Source organism: Macrobrachium rosenbergii, chromosome 41, assembly GCF_040412425.1.
Source record: "Macrobrachium rosenbergii isolate ZJJX-2024 chromosome 41, ASM4041242v1, whole genome shotgun sequence".
In the NCBI taxonomy this organism is placed as follows: domain Eukaryota; kingdom Metazoa; phylum Arthropoda; class Malacostraca; order Decapoda; family Palaemonidae; genus Macrobrachium; species Macrobrachium rosenbergii.
The window spans coordinates 85220607-85240606 of NC_089781.1; the positions used below are offsets into that span (position 1 = coordinate 85220607).

The following is a 20000-nucleotide window of genomic DNA, read 5'->3' on the forward strand; positions in this document are numbered from 1 at the left end:
TCGAAATATATAAATAAAACTTCCATTGCAATCAAGTAAAATTTGAAAATCAGTAACTTACTAAAGTCTAGAAAAAAATCGCAGTCGACTAATAATAATTGGCAAATAAAATTCCTTTTAAACGTGTCTTTTTCATAGTCAGAAGACACAAACATAAGCTCCTCGTTTTTATCCCATTTCTTGTGTTTAAAAAAACAACAATTGGCTTTTTAATCATCATAATGTTTAAATAAATTCATAGTCAGAGAAACAAACATAATTGTGTTTCAATAATAATTGGCAAATGATAAATTCATAGTCAGGGAAACACAATCATAATTGTGTTTAAATAATAACTGGCAAATGATAAATTCATAGTCAGAGAAACACAAACATAATTATATTTTTAAATAATAATTGGCAAATGAAAAATTCAGTCAGAGAAACACAAACATAATTGTGTTTAAATGATAATTGGCAAATTATATATTCATAATCAGGGAAACGCAAACATAAATATGCTTCAAAAACGACTTCTAAAGCAATTCCCCTTCATAAATTCACCAATTCTTCAATTAGCAAACCAGACGAGTATTCGCAAACCACTTATTATGCCGAGTCAATTACCTCCAATCAAGGCTTAAAATTCAACAAATTCGATGTACACACGAATCATATTTAATAGGTTACAAAACCGAGACTACAGCGGTGAAGCAATAATTCCATTTCGAAATTTAATCAAAAACATTTCGGATGCACAAGAATTATTATTTTCGTTATTACTGCGTTGTTGCGAATATAGTTTCCATCCTTCTCGCGTACAGTCTCATACCTTCACTAGACTTACGTATTTGACCGTGAGTATGTTGGTATCATCATACTTACCCTTGACAACAGACAGGAATGATACAGAAATAAAAATAAATAAACAAAGATATTATTTATACAATTTAGGTCAAAGGCCAATCGCTGGGACCTGGAGGTCATTCGGCGCTGAAAGGAAAATTAAGAGTGAAAGGTTACAAAGATGTAACAGGAGGAAACCTCGCAGGTGCACCATGAAACAATTATTAGAAGAGGGTGGTAAGTAAGATGGAAGAATGACCGGAAGTACAGTTAAAGGAATGGGGCGAAGCTATGGGCCGAAGGGACGCTGCTATGAACCTTGAGTAATGCCTACAGTGCACCGCGCGTGAGGTGCACTCACTGACGGCACTAATCCCTCCAACGGGGAATCAAAGATATTAATTAAATAATAAGATACATTTCTCGAATTCACTGTACATCTTTTGACACTTTAATAAATTTATTTAATATAGTACCCACATGGCTGAAACCCTGCCTTAATAAATGTAGGTCTCCTTATGTTGCATAATTTATCCTGACAAGGACACTTAAGAGGAGAAATTTGGGATCCAATATTAGGCTCAACTACTGTGGAATTACAAATTAATCACATATGGAGCAGTTTCTGTAGAACTGAGGGTCAGTATATGACAACTGCTGCTAAGAATCACAAAAACATCAGAGAGATAGATATATATATATATATATATATATATATATATATATATATATATAATATATATATATATATATATATATATATATATATATATATATATATATATATATATAAAGACAAATGCCACAAAAGGAAAACTGAAATAACGGAGTGGTTGCTAGCCTTCTGACGCACGACATTTGCTATTATTTATACGTTCATTATGCTGTATATCTTCGTGATTTAGTTATATAATATATATATATATATATATATATATATATATATATATATATATATATATATATGTTTGTATGTATGTATGTGTCTTTCTAATTTTTGGTAGTGTTCTAAGATTAGCTAGTCAGCTACATAAATGTACTGTCCTAGAAGAATCCATGGCATGTGTACCTAATTGTCCGGTATTCCTTGTTGCTTATCCATCCATAGCTAATGGGGGACTATAGAGAGAGAGAGAGAGAGAGAGAGAGAGAGAGAGAGAGAGAGAGAGAGAGAGAGAGAGAGAGAGAGAGAGAATTGATTGCGCAAAACGATTTCGTCATTCCTGCCATACTCAGACATTATTAATCGGCATTATGTTTCAGTGTTATGTCAAGAGTACGTTATTTACCCAGAGTGAGACTGATCATAAATAGAAAAGGTAACTCATCGCTGTGCTCCTTCTCTCTTTTATATATACACACTATACATGCAAGGGACAGGTGCTTGCTTTTAAAGGCATTTACGTGTAACTACATATACACGCACTATACACTCAAGAGACAGGTGCTTGCTTTTCAAAGCAATTTATTTTTACTGTAAATATCTGCAAGGCAAGTACTGTCTCTGAAAACAGAAGCCATCCATATAAATAAGGAATCCCATCAACAATTTTTTTTTTGTGCTTGAAGGTGGTTGGGGGGGAGGGGGGGGTGGAGAGGAGGTGCGGTACAGACCCTGCTCCTCCATCTCTCCAATGCTGGCAAAAATAATCCAATTTGCCTTCAGGTTTCCGACCACGAGCAATTTGGCTCCCACTGCCTTCCCCTCCCCTACCATCTCATCCCATCCCTACCCCGACCCCACCTTTCCTCCCAAAAAAGATCCGACACGGGGCCTGCAATCATTCACTTTAAAGGGATCAAACGACGAAATCCTGAAGCTCATCATTTAGCAATTGGAGGAAATCTGATAATGACTCGCAAAAGGCTAATTTTCCAGAATCCCTCGCTTATAATTCTTATTCCCCTTTCTCCAAATGGGGAATTCCAGCCGCCCTTTGTTGGAATATCTCCGCCAAAAATAAAGTAGGGAAAAACATTCGTCAAACGACTATGTCAGCTGACGGGATCTGAGTAATCATCATTATCATCACCATCAGCATCAGGAACAGCAGCAAGCAGCAGCAGCAGCAGTCTGGAACAGCCAGTTTATATGTCAGAGATCAACAGAGTGCCAAGAGGAAAAGTAAGATTTTAATAAAAAGGGCTTCTAGTTTTGCGTCCAGGGTATTTTCTGTCTGAGACGCCAGGTCATTCAACCAATCAATTACGACCGTTCGCTTTCCTCTTAACTTTCCAAGTTCCTCGACTATAACAAATGTCGGCCTCAAATCTTTAAGGATGAGGCAAGCTGACTGTATGATTAAAGAAGTCTGTCTTGCAAGAATATCGAGCGATGACTGAATCCTGCAACTGACCTTCTGCTCTGGTGCAAGCTACACTGAATTACAATGAGGTCCGAAAACCAATCTTGTAAGTAGAGTATAGCGAAGTTTTTCACCCCTTGGGTACTTGACCGTTTAACTCGCATTCATTCATTTTTTTTTTTTTTTTATTTGTTATTCTGACACTGAAGTGTTCTCAGTTTCCTATTCAAGAATAACAAGTGGGGCTCAACCCCAAAAGAAAAAGTACTGTAACCTCTTGGAATGGACGCCTGCAAGAGGCTGCTGATGTCACCAGGACCTAGCAACAACATGAGAAAACGGCTAAGCACCTTTAATTCACGTTCTGCAATTACGACACTTTATGACTATCCATACGAATGGAAGGTAGCTATGAAAGAGGGCCTATCCAATTCTCATAAGATTATCACAAATGCTAAAGGTGCAACCTATCAACTAAAGGTGTTGAACCTTCGAATTGTACCGAACATCTGAATCACCTGGACTGAAAGGGAAGGGCGAAAAGACGGATATTTTGGGGAGTTCTTCGATCTTTCCATCTCATGACTTCTTGGTAATAGTTGGTTTGAGAGATTTTGTCAGTGACTTCTTAAGTACTACCGCATAAGGATGTCATTTCTAAGCCTATGCATACAATTAGTACTGTTCCCTTAAATTTTAATTTTAAGAATTTCTCAATCAATTAATGCATGTGAGGTGCATAAAATGCTAAAGACATTTCAAGAATGTCGCTCATTTAGCGTGATAAAAAATCCAGATGACAGTTCGAAAGCATGAGAAATAACAAAAATACCAATACACATTTTTTAATAGCAAACAAATCAAGGACAAATTAACCGTATCAAAAAACGCACACACATGCGCACGCAAACACACATACATTACAGACATACATATGCACACACACACACACACTATATGTGTGTGTGTGAATAATAACTACATAAACCTTAAAAATCGACATAACAGCAAAACCAAAAGCAACTGCACCATTGCGTATGCGGACCGACGAAAGGGAAACAAGAGCTCTTATAGACTACCCCTTTCATTTCCCAGAAAGGAAAAAAAAGAGGAAGAAAAACGACAGGCCCAGATCTCAGCAACGTCTTCTTATCTACATGTGTTATCACTCAACGAGAATCGGCGGTTGGCAGTTGGAACAAATCACTCTTTCATTCTCCCTCACTCCCCAACCCAACGGAAAAAAAAAGTAAAAAAGAAAAACGACATTCGCAGACATCAAGTCTACGGGGAGGTAAGAGAGAGAGAGAGAGAGAGAGAGAGAGAGAGAGAGAGAGAGAGAGAGAGAGAGATATCCAGAATTCGTTGTCTAGATAGACAATCGTTTCCATTTGGAGAGAGAGAGAGAGAGAGAGAGAGAGAGAGAGAGAGAGAGAGAGAGAGAGATTCCGAATTCGTTGTCTAGATAGACAATCGTTTCGATTTTGGAGAGAGAGATAGATTCCAAATTTGTTGTCGAGAGTAACAGTCGTTTCGTTCTGATAAGAGAGAGAGAGAGAGAGAGAGAGAGAGAGAGAGAGAGAGAGAGAGACATCCGTCGACGTCTAGGCAGTCGGAACGAAAATGGCTTCAGGCAAAAACAAAGGAAGTAAAAACAAGGAATAGGGTTAAAATAAGCAAGGCAACACCTGGGATCGTGAAGAATGATTAGGGGGGCGAAGGCAATTTGTGTACGCGTTGGATTATGTTAAGAGGGGATTTGGAGGGGAGGGGGTTTAGAGTGGGGGGAGGGGTTAAATCATGTGATGAAGAGAGTACGCGCATCTGTTGTTCAATTATAAATCAAGGGGGCGAGCAAGAGGCACAAAACGACCTGCCAAATCTCGTCTCACAAGTGTATTTAAGCCGGACCATAATACTCGTAATCTTGGAATTTGATTAAACCACACGGGGATTAATTGCTACAACGCAAAGCGGTTACCTCAAGATCTAGCTTAATTGGGAAATGCCGCTGTAATGGTCTAATTGGTTCTGCAGTCGGAGGAAACAGAAATGAAGTACATCATTATCAAGCAAAATGTACCCTAGTCTGCAGGGCGCATGAGCAGCAGAGACGTCTGCATACACACGAAAGATGCGGGCAAAAACAGGTCGAGTTTGTCTCTCTCTGTCTGTCACTCTCCCTTCATGATGAAAGAAGATAATAGTTTAGAAGAGAAAAAAATACAATCTGTAGGGAGATGCATTTCTCTATTTCTCCCCTACCACTCGAACGAGACATTATCACGTACAAGGAGCGAAAGCATCGTCCCTTCTCTCTCTCTCTCTCTCTCTTCTCTCTCTCTCTCTCTCTCTCTCTCTCTCTCTCATCTACACACAAGACAACTTTACGAGGAAATAAATTCGACCACATACTAAACCTTGTGTGTGTGTGTGTGTGTGTGTGTGTGTGTGTGTGTGTGTGTGTAACGTTAGCAGCCTTGACAAACTTCCAGATTACCAATACAAATAAAACAAATTTAGCCACCACTGAAGCTTTTTACAAGCTCCCGGGCACAAAGAAGCATCAATGAACATCATGCATAAATCAATACCTTCAATTCCGTCTAAACTAATGGGCATTTATAAACACATCAAAAGGCAAACAAAGGAGAGAGAGAGAGAGAGAGGAGGGGGGGACAGAGGACGCTCGGGAGGATGTTACAAGATTAAGTGACGAGATGAACCATCGCAGCATCCCTATAATGAGTTAGAAAGATTGGTGTAAAAAACGGCCCACAAATGGATGAAATGAGAGAGAGAGAGAGAGAGAGAGAGAGAGAGAGAGAGAGAGAGAGAGAGAGAGAGAGAGAGAGACTAAAAGGGGAAGAGTACCAGCACCCAGGTTCTACGAGGGTGAAGGAAGGTATGCTCAGACACCAAGAGAGAAAATGCCTTTCTGAAAGGGTTCAGGAGTGCCACTGTTCAGGGAGACGAGTGCCACAAGGAGAAAAGGGGTGGGAGCCGGAGGGTGCCACAGTGCCACAGGTCTCCTAGTGCAGTGGAGACCCTGGCACTAATTGTAGCGACCATCACCCAAAAGGAATCTTCAAAGAGAGCCAAAAACCTCACCATCCTGGCACTCCATATATTTCCCTTTAAATTTCACACTATTTTCACATTCCTCTAATTCCACACACAAAAACACAAACAAACACACACGCACAAACATACGACGGAGTTGACTGGGAGGCGTTTGTTTTTTCCACCTGCTACTAAGTCTTCAAAAGCCTCATTTGATCACTTAAAGTTCTTTAAAAATTCCGTTTTATGCATTTAAAGCTTTCTTGAGTAATGGACTTTAAAAAGAAATTATTATTATTATTATCATTATTATTATTATTATTATTATTATTATATTATTATTATTATTATTAAAAATTATAGCTGTAACTGCCCTCAGAAAAGGTCTCCTCCCTTATTATTATTATTATTATTATTATTATTATTATGCAAATTCAGTAAAGAAAAATAATGTTAAAAGAATAACCTGGGACTAATTGGTTTTGACAACTTAAATGATTTTTTTTCCCTTTTTATTATTATTATGCCCCTTGATCAAGTCAATGAAGATCATTATTTTTTCTATAATTATTAAACTCGCCTTTCTCAAAAAAATACAAAATCTAAAAAGAATAACCTGGGACTAATTGGTTTTGACAACTTAAATGATTTTTTTCCCTTTTTTACCTTAAGCCTTTTTCTGTAACGCTTTTGCCCCTTGATCAAGTCATAATGATGAAGATCATTAATTTTTTTACTATAATTATTAATTACTCGCCTTTCTCAACATTTTTTTATGTCCCTTACTCTGGGTTCTATCGTTAGTGCTACAAAATCTGGGCTACAAAGTCAAACACTGGGGGCTATGATAGAAACTCTGACTAAGTGTGAATACTATTTGAACCGTATAATTCGCTAAATCCATTGAAATCATTATTTGTATAAACATGGCTTATTATTATTATTAGTAGTAGTAGTAGCAGCAGCAGCAGCAGCAGCAGCAGCAGTAGTAGTAGTAGTAGTAGTAGTAGTAGTAGTAGTAGTAGTAGTAGTAGTAGTGTTATAAATGTAGTTGTTCATTTTTCTAATGCATTTTGTAGTTTCTATTATAACCGTATTCTGTAAATATTTATAGTCAAGAGATGAAATGAAGCACATTATTATCATTATTATTACATGCACAAGGCCACGAGCTGAATTAAAGTATGAAACAGCAATAAATACTAATTATTCTCATCATCATCATCACAATCAAAATACAAGTCACAAGAATTTCACAGCATAAATTTAAAAAGCATTAAACAGGAAGAAAAACTTCCTTGAATTAACACAGAGATATCTCATAAAAAGCAAAGTTACAAGATTTAAAAAGAAGAAGAAAAAAAGGAATTTCACAGCATGACTTAAAATCCTTTAAACAGGAAAAAAAAACTTTTATGAATGAATACAGAGATATCTCTTCAAAAAGCAAAGTTACAAGATAAAAAAAAAAAAAGGGAATTTCACAGCATAGTTTTAAAATCCTTTAAACAGGAAAAAAACTTCCGTGAATAAACACAGAGATGTCTCTTCAAAAAGAAAATGTTACAAGATTTAAAAAGAAAGAAAAAAAAAAAAAAAGAGGTTTCCACTACATATCCGCAAAGAAAAAACCCAAAGAGAGAAACACCAGACGACGCGCCCTGAGGAAACCTGACACTTGAGCTGCCCGGGAACAAACGAAGCGACTTCTCCACCGCAAACAAACCGCACAAACCGCAAAAACACCAGGGCTCACCGCACTCGACACTTGACACTCCAAGGAGAAGGACGACTTCAGCGAACTAACCCCTCACAACCTGTAAGCTTAAGCGTCGTCAGCAGTTCAGCCACCTGGCTGAAGTGCACCTGTCTCAGTTGCTGATGAACAACAAGAAAATGACCCTTCAAATAACTAAGGAAACAACTTTATAAATACATCGATGCACACACGCAATAATAATAATAATAATAATAATAATAATAATAATAATAATAATAATAATAATAATAATAATAATAATAATAATAACATCTCGGAAGAAGACCCTTACTCAAACAAACTTCACTCAACAGAATAGCCGTTCAGATGGCCATTCTGTTTAATGAAATAATAATAATAATAATAATAATAATAATAATAATAATAATAATAATAATAATAATAATACAGATTTTGTTAAACAAAATGGCAGTTTCAACAGCATTTATTTTATATAGTAAACGCTCAATTCGTCCTTATTTACTATATAAAACAAATGCTGTTGAAACTGCCATTTTGTTTAACAAAAAAGAAGGTTTTTCTAATAATAATAATAATAATAATAATTTTTAATAATAATAATAATAATAATAATAATAATAATAACAATAATAATAATATCTCGGAAGACGAGCCTCACTCAAACAAACTTCAAAGAACAGAATGTACAGTACGTCCAGATGGCCATTCTGTTCAATGAAATAATAATAATAATAATAATAATAATAATAATAATAATAATAATAATAATAATATATCCTTTATTTCAGCTCAAGGCCACATACAGAGATAAACAATGTAGAAACAAAAGTACACAAAATTAAGATGCACGGGATAAGAAATTACAATAACAAACGGCCGCAACGAAACAGTTGCTTACTGGAACAGTAATATTGGTAATCATGGGAAAGTCTATCAAAGTATAGCCTATATATTCACATAAACACAATAACATGTTCAGCAGTATTTAAGGCTCCAGCTACATTATCACTTCTCACTGACGAGATGGTGGATGAGTAGCAGTAGCAGTAGCAGCAGCAGTAGTAGTTATCGTCATTCTTAATGTGAAAAAATGCCTTCGTTATACATTATTAACGCCCTTTCATCACTTCACTACGGCAGTGGCAGATGCAACAGCTGCTGTTATAATTAGTTTTTTTTTTTTAACCCAGAATCTTGGGAGACTGTCCTCTTGAGAGAGAGAGAGAGAGAGAGAGAGAGAGAGAGAGAGAGAGAGAGAGAGAGAACCTATTTATTTTCATAGTTCCACTACCACCTCTTGCTTGGTATGGGTCAGAGATCAGAGGGAACTTATTCGTGCCAAAACCTTACGATCATTTACAGGAAACATTAGAGCACACACTCGAGCTGGGTTAAGACAGGCTTAATCTGTACCAAAATTAATATATACCCAACAATTATAAAGGGCATTTGTGGCAATTCAAATTCTACAATTACATATCACGTACATCAACACAAAAAGGATACAACCCCATCCCGAAAATTCATTAAAATTAGATTCACTCTACCAATAACCATCCAACACACAGCTGAAGCTAAAACACTATCTCCCCTCAAATGCTAAACCAAAAAGAATTTGACTTTCAAGCCCGGTCTTAAAATTACTTCAGCTAACAATTGTAGCCTTTTCTCGTATTCCTTCAGCCCAGGTTTAACAAATATTTACTTTATATTCCGTGTTGTTTCGGAGGATTTGTGTAAAGTAAGGCTAATTCCTGAAAAAAAACCCAGAGGCAAGAATTCAGGTGGGTAAAAAATTAAATGGATGGCTAAATTCCCATTGCATTCTAAGGGCGTCCAATACACAGAGGAACTGATGAAAGGGAAAGTAGAGAATCAAAAGGAATTCTAGATAAACTTACAAACGGAAAACAAAAGGGAATATCAGAGCATCCAAAGAAAAATTAAAATAAAATAAAAAAAAATAAAATTCAGTTACTGGAAGAAGCCTTAGATGCGGAGAAAAAGAAGTAATATTCTGTGATTACATTTAATATACTATTGGTAACGTTCACTCATGAAAGATTTTAAAAGCAATATTATCAACCTGCTTTACAGCTCTGATAAATGCCACTTGTATTTACTTTGTATACTAAATGACTGATTAATGTCTACCTTGAATGGCAATTGCTTGGGTCAATGATGTCGCAAAAAAATGCTGTAACTTGTTAGCAAATTAGTAAAAAATCAAAATACTGTAGAATTTATCAGACCAATAGTTACCCTACTATTATATTTACTTAGCTAAGTAATTAATAATAATAATAATAATAATAATAATAATAATAATAATAATAATAATAATAATTATTATTATTATTATTATTATTATTATTATTATTATCATAACATAAACAACAATAATAATAATAATAAAATTAACACTACAATTTTCCAGCGAGCTTTAAGGTACAGCAACATGTTTTATTGCACATACTAACTCCAAAAATAAATTGGTAAATTATGCATGACCAGGAAACTCGCATACATCAAGCAGAAATGTGGAAAGCGACTTCACGTCTCTGAGAAATTTCTTCATAAAAATAATTTAAAATTCCAGTGAAACTAAACAAAAGGAATTAAGAGAAAAATATGAATACCGTTAATTGCATAATTAAATGAAGCAGAAGGAAGATGTTACATCGAAATTTTGGAAGAGAATAAAACTGAAGTCAAGAGAGAGAGAGAGAGAGAGAGAGAGAGAGAGAGAGAGAGAGAGAGAGAGAGAGAATAATATTTAACCCTGCTCATTACCCCTCTACAAATACTTTTCCCACTCTTTCCCCTACAACGTCAGACTTCCCCTTCCCCTTTCCTTTAACCTGGAGTCACCGGCATTTCTTTCTTTTTGCAGCATCAGATACCCCAAAGAATGTATCTGGGATACATCTGTATAAAGCTGCAATACAAATTCTACCACAGTTCACACTGAAAAGGATACAGATTGTGAGTATACCAATTCTACCACAGTTCACACTGAAAAGGATATAGATTGTGAGTATACCAATTCTACCACAGTTCACACTGAAAAGGACATAGATTGTGAGTATACCAATTCTACCACAGTTCACACTGAAAAGGATATAGATTGTGAGTATACCAATTCTACCACAGTTCACACTGAAAAGGATATAGATTGTGAGTATACCAATTCTACCACAGTTCACACTGAAAAGGACATAGATTGTGAGTATACCAATTCTACCACAGTTCACACTGACAAAGGATATTCTACCACAGTTCACACTGAAAAGGACACAGATTGTGAGTATACCAATTCTACCACAGTTCACACTGAAAAGGATACAGATTGTGAGTATACCAATTCTACCACAGTTCACACTGAAAAGGATATAGATTGTGAGTATACCAATTCTACCACAGTTCACACTGAAAAGGATATAGATTGTGAGTATACCAATTCTACCACAGTTCACACTGAAAAGGATATAGATTGTGAGTATACAAATTCTACCACAGTTCACACTGAAAAGGACATAGATTGTGAGTATACCAATTCTACCACAGTTCACACTGAAAAGGACATAGATTGTGAGTATACCAATTCTACCACAGTTCACACTGAAAAGGATATAGATTGTGAGTATACCAATTCTACCACAGTTCACACTGAAAAGGACAGGACACTGAAAAGGACATAGATTGTGAGTATACCAATTCTACCACAGTTCACACTGAAAAGGATATAGATTGTGAGTATACCAATTCTACCACAGTTCACACTGAAAAGGACACAGATTGTGAGTATACCAATTCTACCACAGTTCACACTGAAAAGGACATAGATTGTGAGTATACCAATTCTACCACAGTTCACACTGAAAAGGATACAGATTGTGAGTATACCAATTCTACCACAGTTCACACTGAAAAGGACATAGATTGTGAGTATACCAGTTCTACCACAGTTCACACTGAAAAGGATATAGATTGTGAGTATACCAATTCTACCACAGTTCAAACTGAAAAGGACATAGATTGTGAGTATACCCATTCTACCACAGTTCACACTGAAAAGGACATAGATTGTCAGAGTATACCAATTCTACCACAGTTCACACTGAAAAGGATACAGATTGTGAGTATACCAATTCTAACAGGACACTGAAAAGGACATAGATTGTGAGTATACCAGTTCTACCACAGTTCACACTGAAAAGGATATAGATTGTGAGTATACCAATTCTACCACAGTTCACACTGAAAAGGATATAATTTAGATTGTCAGTATACAAATTCTACCACAGTTCATACTGAAAAGGATATAGATTGTGAGTATACAAATTCTGCCACAGTTCACACCGAAAAGGATATAGATTGTGAGTATACGAATTCTACCATAGTTCACACTGAAAAGGATATAGATTGTGAGTATACAAATTCTATCACAGTTCACATTGAAAAGGATATAGATTGTGAGTAGGCCTATGCTCTCAAGTAATGTATATGTATGAAGCCTATGTCTGTCTGTGTGGGTATGTATGTATGTATGTATGTATGCGCTTATGTGCCTTTCTCAATTATTTTTAAATTTCTACCATGCAATACAGATGAATGCATTAACTAATCACCAGTTCGCTTCCTCACATCTAATGCGGTGTCAATTAAGTCTCTCTCTCTCTCAACTCCATTAGATGAACGTTAAACACGAAGGAATTCATTTCCTGCACACCCCGAGAAGAAGAGAATGAGCAGGAACTTCAGCAAAGAGACTCAATTAATAATTTTGTATCTAATCTTGCCAATTAATCGACTGAGAGTCAGAGGGACAACAATCCCCCCTCCCTTCCCCACCCAAGACCAAAAGGGAAACTTTTAACTGCTTTTATGATGATCCTTTTGATAAATTCAGGGCATTTCTCCACAGGACCCATCGGGACAAAGTTTAATGAATCTGACATTTCCAATTGCACTTTTTTTTCTTCTTTTTAAATCATCGGGGTGAACATGCTATTTCACCCAGAAATGGAATCGGGGAATTTTGTTGATGAAAAGAGGGAGAAGAGACGAAGTTTAGCAAAAACAGAAAAAACATAAAGTCTCTCTCTCTCTCTCTCTCTCTCTCTCTCTCTCTCTCTCTCTCTCTCTCTCTCCAGGAATCCAAGTCGAGTTCGTGTTTAATTAATTCTGCTTCGATTCTTTTACAACTCCCATCCCTTCCCGAAACTACGCCCAAACCTAAATCTCATTTCTTTTCCCCCGATCTCCACAAAATATACAAATTGTATATTCATGAAAATTCCTCCCTTCTCTTAAAAGTTGTAAACACATTCCTTTACGTTTTCCGACTGGCAAAATGGATGCTGCCTTACACAACACAAGTAAAAGGATACAAATTCATTAAATCGTTTCAACGTTCAACGACCAATTGTAGGGTTTGAAAAAAAAAATACCAGGAATATTTTCCGATACCTTACATCCACCCCTCTCACTGCAATTACCATCCTTAGCCCAGCATCTAACACTTTTTTTTTTATACCTAAAGCTCTGCCTTTATCCCATGATCAGCATTCGGCAGCCCCAAAAAATACCATCCACTTCCATCCTTAGTGCCATATTCTCCAGCGTCAGAATATTTGTCCTCTATTCATTCTAATCTCCTTTAGCCCGAACTAAGTCCTGCTAGATTAAAATAGCCGTCCACAATTCTTCCTTAAATTTTTCACTAAGTACGAGAAAGAGTTCTTTTTCTAAAGGTTCTTCTTCAATTGTTACTGTGCTGAGATTAGGATCCCAAATTCTTTCCCTCTTTTAGTACCCATTCAAAAACGTTCAATCATAATTCTTCCATAATTATTTTAAGTATATATGAATTTGATTTGCAATCCCTGGGAAGGTTCCTCACTGTTACTATCATTCCTTTCTTCCATAGGCTGCATATTCTCATCCTTATTCTATTTTTCTTTCAGTCTTTTATCTCCATGCACTCCCACAAGCCTCCACAATAGCATACCAAGTTCTGAGAAAGTTCAAGCTGAGCAATATGACAGAGAGCGGAACAAAGGTGGAAAGCAGACGGAAGTGAGACAGGTCATTCAGGAAAGGTTCAGACGAGTTCGCACATTTTTCTTTTAACTTTTTGAAAATTACAGTTTTCTTCGGTGATACTTTTTCAGCATCTCTCAAAGGGTTTTCATACAATTTCATCCTTGAAATGAATCTTTAGTGCATCTCTAGTTCAAGAACAGTTTTGTGGAAAGAGAATTACGAAAAAAATAAGGGCTATCAATATTTTACAAGTGCTTGCATTTGATCGAAAAAGAGTTTTACTGTTCCTTTTAGTTTCAACCGCAAGAAACGAGTAAAAAATGCGCAAAAAAAAAAACGCAATCGAACTTTTTGTACAGCCGCTACAGCATAAAATCAAGGTCACTGAAAACATCTCTATCTTTCGGTAGTCTCGGTATAATGCTGTACAAGCCGAGGTCCATGAAACTTTAACAACGGCCCGGTGGTGGCCTATCCTGTATCGTTGCCAGAAGCACGATTATGGCTAACTTTAACCTTAAATAAAATAAAAAAAAAAAAACTACTGAGGCTAGAGGGCTGCAATTTGGTATGTTTGATGATTGGAGGGTGGATGATCAACTTATCAATTTGCAGCCCTCTAGCCTCAGTAGTTTTTAAGATCTGAGGGTGGACAGAAAAAAGTGCGGACATAATAAAGCGCGGACGGACAGACAAAGCCGGCGCAATAGTATTCTTCTACAGAAAACTAAAAATCAAATCATGATCCACGTAGCCCTTGTGTTTGTAAACAAACACCAATTACGAGCAGAGCGATTAATTTTTCTTTTGTGTTTTAATAATGTTTTTATATTATCTTTGTAATAATACATAATATATATACTATTATGGATATATCAGATACTAGAAAGCCATTTTGATCTCATTCCTAAAACTCTTCTCGAGGAAGAGAAAGAAAGCCAGAAACAAAAGGGAATTAAACAGACTAAATAAAGTTATATATGAGTTTTTCAGTCGAGAAACATGCCAAGTACCATTTTTAAAATATAATAAATTAAATTAAAAAATATTTTGACCCAGGACGGCGCTTGGCATGTTTCTCGACTGATAGCCTCATATACAATGTGGAAGAACCTTCAATTTTCATTGCCATATTATTCGTGTAAAGTAAAGTTTTTTTACGTACTTAAGAAGTTGGTTAAGAAGTGAAAAAAAAAAATTGCCTATTGAAGAACACACATTGTGTGGTTGACGTGGATGAGGGAATAATGGGTCATTCGGTGTACTGTGCGATCTGCAGCCAGACGACAGTGAGGCTTTACATCCGTAATAGTTGTCCTCCATCGCCATCTCCTTTTAAACCAATATCTATGTATGTATGTATATATATATATATATATATATATATATATATATATATATATATATATATATATATATATATATATACATATATATATACTGTATATATATATATATATACAGTATGTATAAAATGTATGTTTAAAATTACCAATTCACTATCATAATTCAGGACAAATATTTTATACATACATACACACACACACACACATATATATATATATATATATATATATATATATATATATATATATATATATATATATATATATATATATATATACATATATACATATTTATATCTACATATGTATGTGTGCATGTGTGCAGGTAATTTATGTTTGAATAAATTCACCTATTCGGTCCCATAACACAAGAAACCAACCAACTATAAAGCATAACAAAACGTCATTACCGACAAAAACAACCGCTATAACGACCAGGACGGATAACAGGAAAGAGAACAGCAGCGGGCAGAAGCAACAGCAACAACAACAACAACAACAACAACAAAACCCTTGATAAACATCGCCCACACTTATCTCCAGTCCTTAGGGCCGTTTGTGCACAGCAAAACATTATTGGTGGAAAAAAAAAGTGGCAAGTCTCCCTCAACCCTATTAAACCGAATCCCACCCTCCCCCTCCCCCTCGTCCATCCCTCCTCTCTCTCTCTCTCTCTTCCCACCACAGCAGCCAACTCCACTAAGTATAAAGTCTTTTCCGTCCTTTCCCAGTCCCTCAGTTGCTGAGGGTAATTCTTGGCCAACATTATCGCAGTAGCCAGCCGGACACTGGGCCTCCTCCTCCTTCTCCTCCTCCGTAGGACACTTTCCCTCCCCTCCCCACTCAAGGGCCCACCAATCCCTCTCCCCTCCCCGTGGCCCTCTTGCATCCATTCGCTCGCTCACTTCTCCATCTCCCCCGTCCATCTCGCTTCCCCCTTTCTCAATTCCTCTCGCGTCACAACACCACAACTGCCACCGCCACGCCTTCTGGCTTAGCTCAGCATCAGTCTCTCTCTCTCTCTCTCTCTCTCTCTCTCTCTCTCTCTCTCTCTCTCTCTCTCTCTACGCAACGAAATGATAAATACTTGAAAGTTCAGAGAGAGATATCTAACTTTCATTTACAGTAACAAGTACCTTTATTTATTAAGGCATGTTATCATCATCATCAACATTATCGTTTTCAATATTATTTACTTCCAAGGTTCATAACAGACAGTTATGGACAATGGTTTAAAATTCCCAAGATGTTTGTGGAAAATTTCTCTCTCTCTCTCTCTCTCTCTCTCTCTCTGTAAGGCTATTCTCTGTGACATGACCATCATCACCTCGAGCATATTATTTTTCATCCTTGTTTTTTCTATCCTTCGTAGGACACCGATCATTTCGAAGGAAGGAGCACTAAAGGAGTGCTAAATCATGCCTACCAAATTTACACTAATGTCACTACAGAGCGATCTCCAAACCCTGACCCACCTCAGAGCAGTCAGTTACACTTCTGTCAATAAAAAATAAAAACCGAATGCACAGAGGTTTTATTACACCTACGTTAAGAGACGTAAACCTGTCTCAGATTTTGTTTTAATAAACTGTTTTAAGAACAAATGATTAATATTAGTCAGATATGTTCACGAGGCATTGTTAAAAATAATGTCTGACCAGAACTTTCAATGAACATTGGATAAATATTTTTTTTTCTAAAAATTGTTTTGATATCTAAAGAACACAACTTACGAAAAGATTACCCGGAAGCATTGCTGTTTAAGTTGAAATCTATAGTTTAGTATCAAACCTTGAAGAACCCATCTCTCAAGAGCTTCTAATGACAAACAGTTTCGAACTATTTGCCGCATGTTCTTCATCAAACCTTGTCTATGCTCTTCTCAACACGGAGCAACTGGTACCCTTCAGTGTATTCAATTTACAGTCATGCAGTGTTTTAAATATACAGTATATATATATATATATATATATATATATATATATATATATATATATATATATATATATATATATATATATATATATATATATATATATATGTGTGTGTGGTGTGTGTGTGTGTGTGTATACATATATCTATCTATTAAATATACAATTTTATATATACATATATATATTTATACAATCAATAATTTCTGATTTAAAACTAATCCCAATCACTTAATGGTCACCAAAAAAAAAAAATAATAATAATGATAATAAATGAAAATTCTCACAAGAAAAAAAAATTAATGCTTTCGCAAATCAAGAAAAAGGTTACTGCTCTCACAAGTAAAATACATATAACGTTATCAAGGCGTGAAAATTATTGCACGTCCAAATGGAATACCAACTTAACAAATTCAGATTGAAAAACAGCCTTACCTATAAACACCTGAGAACACCAGGAGACTTTTAGCAAAGGTAAGAGGAGGAAAACACTCAAAAAACAAGTTAATGAGCAGAAAGGAACCTTTTCATACCTAACGAGGGGCAAACCGAGAGAATAAATATACGAATAAAAACAACGTCACTTAGACAAGTGCCACTTCAAACACGCGGAACTTCTCCCCCTCCATGCTCAAGGGCCACGCGGTAACCACTCCAGCTTCGCCTCTCTTGACCAACAGAGCCAAAAGCTTTCGGACAAATTATTGAGCGGCTCTAAGAGGGCATCACCCATATTCAGGTTTAGGAGAATCCACTTACAACCGCTGAATAAATATCGGTTTGTCACAAATGAACATTTAAAACAAAGTTTGAGTGAACATAAGTTTTGTTTTTCTTGACCCCACTTCACAGTCCAACCGCGTACTGTGGAACTGCAAATTATTCCTAAATTTCTGAACTAACTACAAGAAAGATTGTTTAAAAAATAATTTTTTTGTACTATTATTAAAAAATATTCGACTTCCAAACATTAAAATTTTACGACCAATTGCGAAAATATAAAAGGAAAAATGAAAATAAAGTACAGTAACTGTTCTTCATGGGACGCCACAATTCAAAGGGACACAGAAGCAAACTGAAAATAATGAATAAAGATAAATAACAACTTATAACCTTTTTGTAATGCACAAACATCAGTCTCCGTTGGGATCAGTTACATTCATCCACCTGTTCAGGGCATAATGGCAACTCATAAAGTATTTTATCTTCATAATCTGCCTCAATATTTATTCAGCGATACTTTTCCAGGCAATAAAATAAAATACAAGGCTAAAAGGACAAATCCTATGCCATTATCAGTGCCAGGTTAATAAAAAGAATCGTCTATGCCATACTGCCCATGGCATAACTACCATCAGATAAAAAATAAGCTTTATTTTTAACTGTCCATATGCTAAGCATCATTAATGCGGTTATCTTTTCACAAAAAAATACACAACTTTGAATACATTCCCATAAACACATACGAAAAATTAAAAGACTCATCCTTTCAAAATAAAGATTCATCTTAACCATAAACAACACGGAATCAGGTCTCTCACAAAAAATATATCATATATTATCATAGAGGTCACTCCATTTTAATATAATACCGGTTTCGAACGTATCGCATTTAATTTTCAAAATTTCAGCCCAACAGAGCACTAACTAAGCCGTGACCTCCATGACATTCACAAATAACCATCTATATTTAAAGCGCAAAGTATTAATGGCCTCCAGCATCCATATGAAATCCCATAACAGCATCTACTGCTATTCACTGACACCCGGCCTAAAATAAAAAAAATAGAAAGCCATATGGAAAATATGACTCACGGTATCAGCCCTCATATTTATGAGCGTATGTTAAATCCCTCTACCGTCACTTTATCGGATGAAATATCAACATTTATTTTTTTTAAAGTTATAATGAGATACGTCAAGCCAAGCTTATCGTTGTGACGCCACTCGCAACAACTGTTGTGACACTTCGAATCTATTGTGCGTTCAATGAACTGATATGAGGAGGGACTGTGTCTCTACTCAATATAATCAATTAATGTATCAGTCTTACATAAAAAGTTATTTTAGACGATTAACGTAAAGCGTTATCACTGATTAAAAGAACTCTTGACAAATTAATTTCACGTGAATTTTGGGAATTAAAGAATCTGAAATACTTCTTCTCGGCTTGATCTCTAGTCGGGGTAGCCGTTTTTACATTTTTAAGAATAATCATTTACATACGCCTTTCATTAACTGTCAAAAGGGAAGACAAACATTTCATTAGCGCTCACTTCCGTTTGTGCTTATACATACAAGGTAGTGGTTGACTCACTCGTTACCTTTGCCATTTATGTTTCCTTTCTTCTTTCAAGAGAGAGAGAGAGAAATGATGATTTATGGAAAACCGTGCTCTAGCACATAATCCACATAAAAGTCAGCAATCTTCTTACCAGGATATTACAGCAACATCTGCTTACAAAGAGATTTATTAATAAAGTCATACTCATGAAGCAACGCTTGTACCCAGTGGCAGCAAAAGAATTCTCTCTCTCTCTCTCTCTCTCTCTCTCTCTCTCTCTCTCTCTCTCTGTTGCTCGGCACTCTGCACTTTTTAATTAAATTTCCATTTCCGAAGAAGAGGAGTGATGCCCTAAAAAATTAATCACACTGAGAGAGAGAGAGAGAGAGAGAGAGAGAGAGAGAGAGAGAGAGAGAGAGAGAGAGAGAGAGATTTCATTTATGAAACTGTAGAACA

The 20000-nt window shown here is 36.0% G+C and overlaps 1 protein-coding gene across 1 annotated transcript in view; it reads left to right on the forward strand.

Annotated features, from left to right (window-relative positions):
- The window catches only part of LOC136827235 (uncharacterized), a 93943-nt gene that overhangs the window by 62715 nt on the left and 11228 nt on the right, over positions 1-20000 (forward strand). The window contains exons 2-6 of the mRNA XM_067085010.1: positions 2865-2950; positions 10897-11574; positions 11664-11975; positions 12243-12414; positions 13905-14016. Of these exons, the coding sequence (XP_066941111.1) occupies positions 2865-2950; positions 10897-11574; positions 11664-11975; positions 12243-12414; positions 13905-14016 (1360 nt within the window). The remainder of the gene's footprint in view (positions 1-2864; positions 2951-10896; positions 11575-11663; positions 11976-12242; positions 12415-13904; positions 14017-20000) is intronic.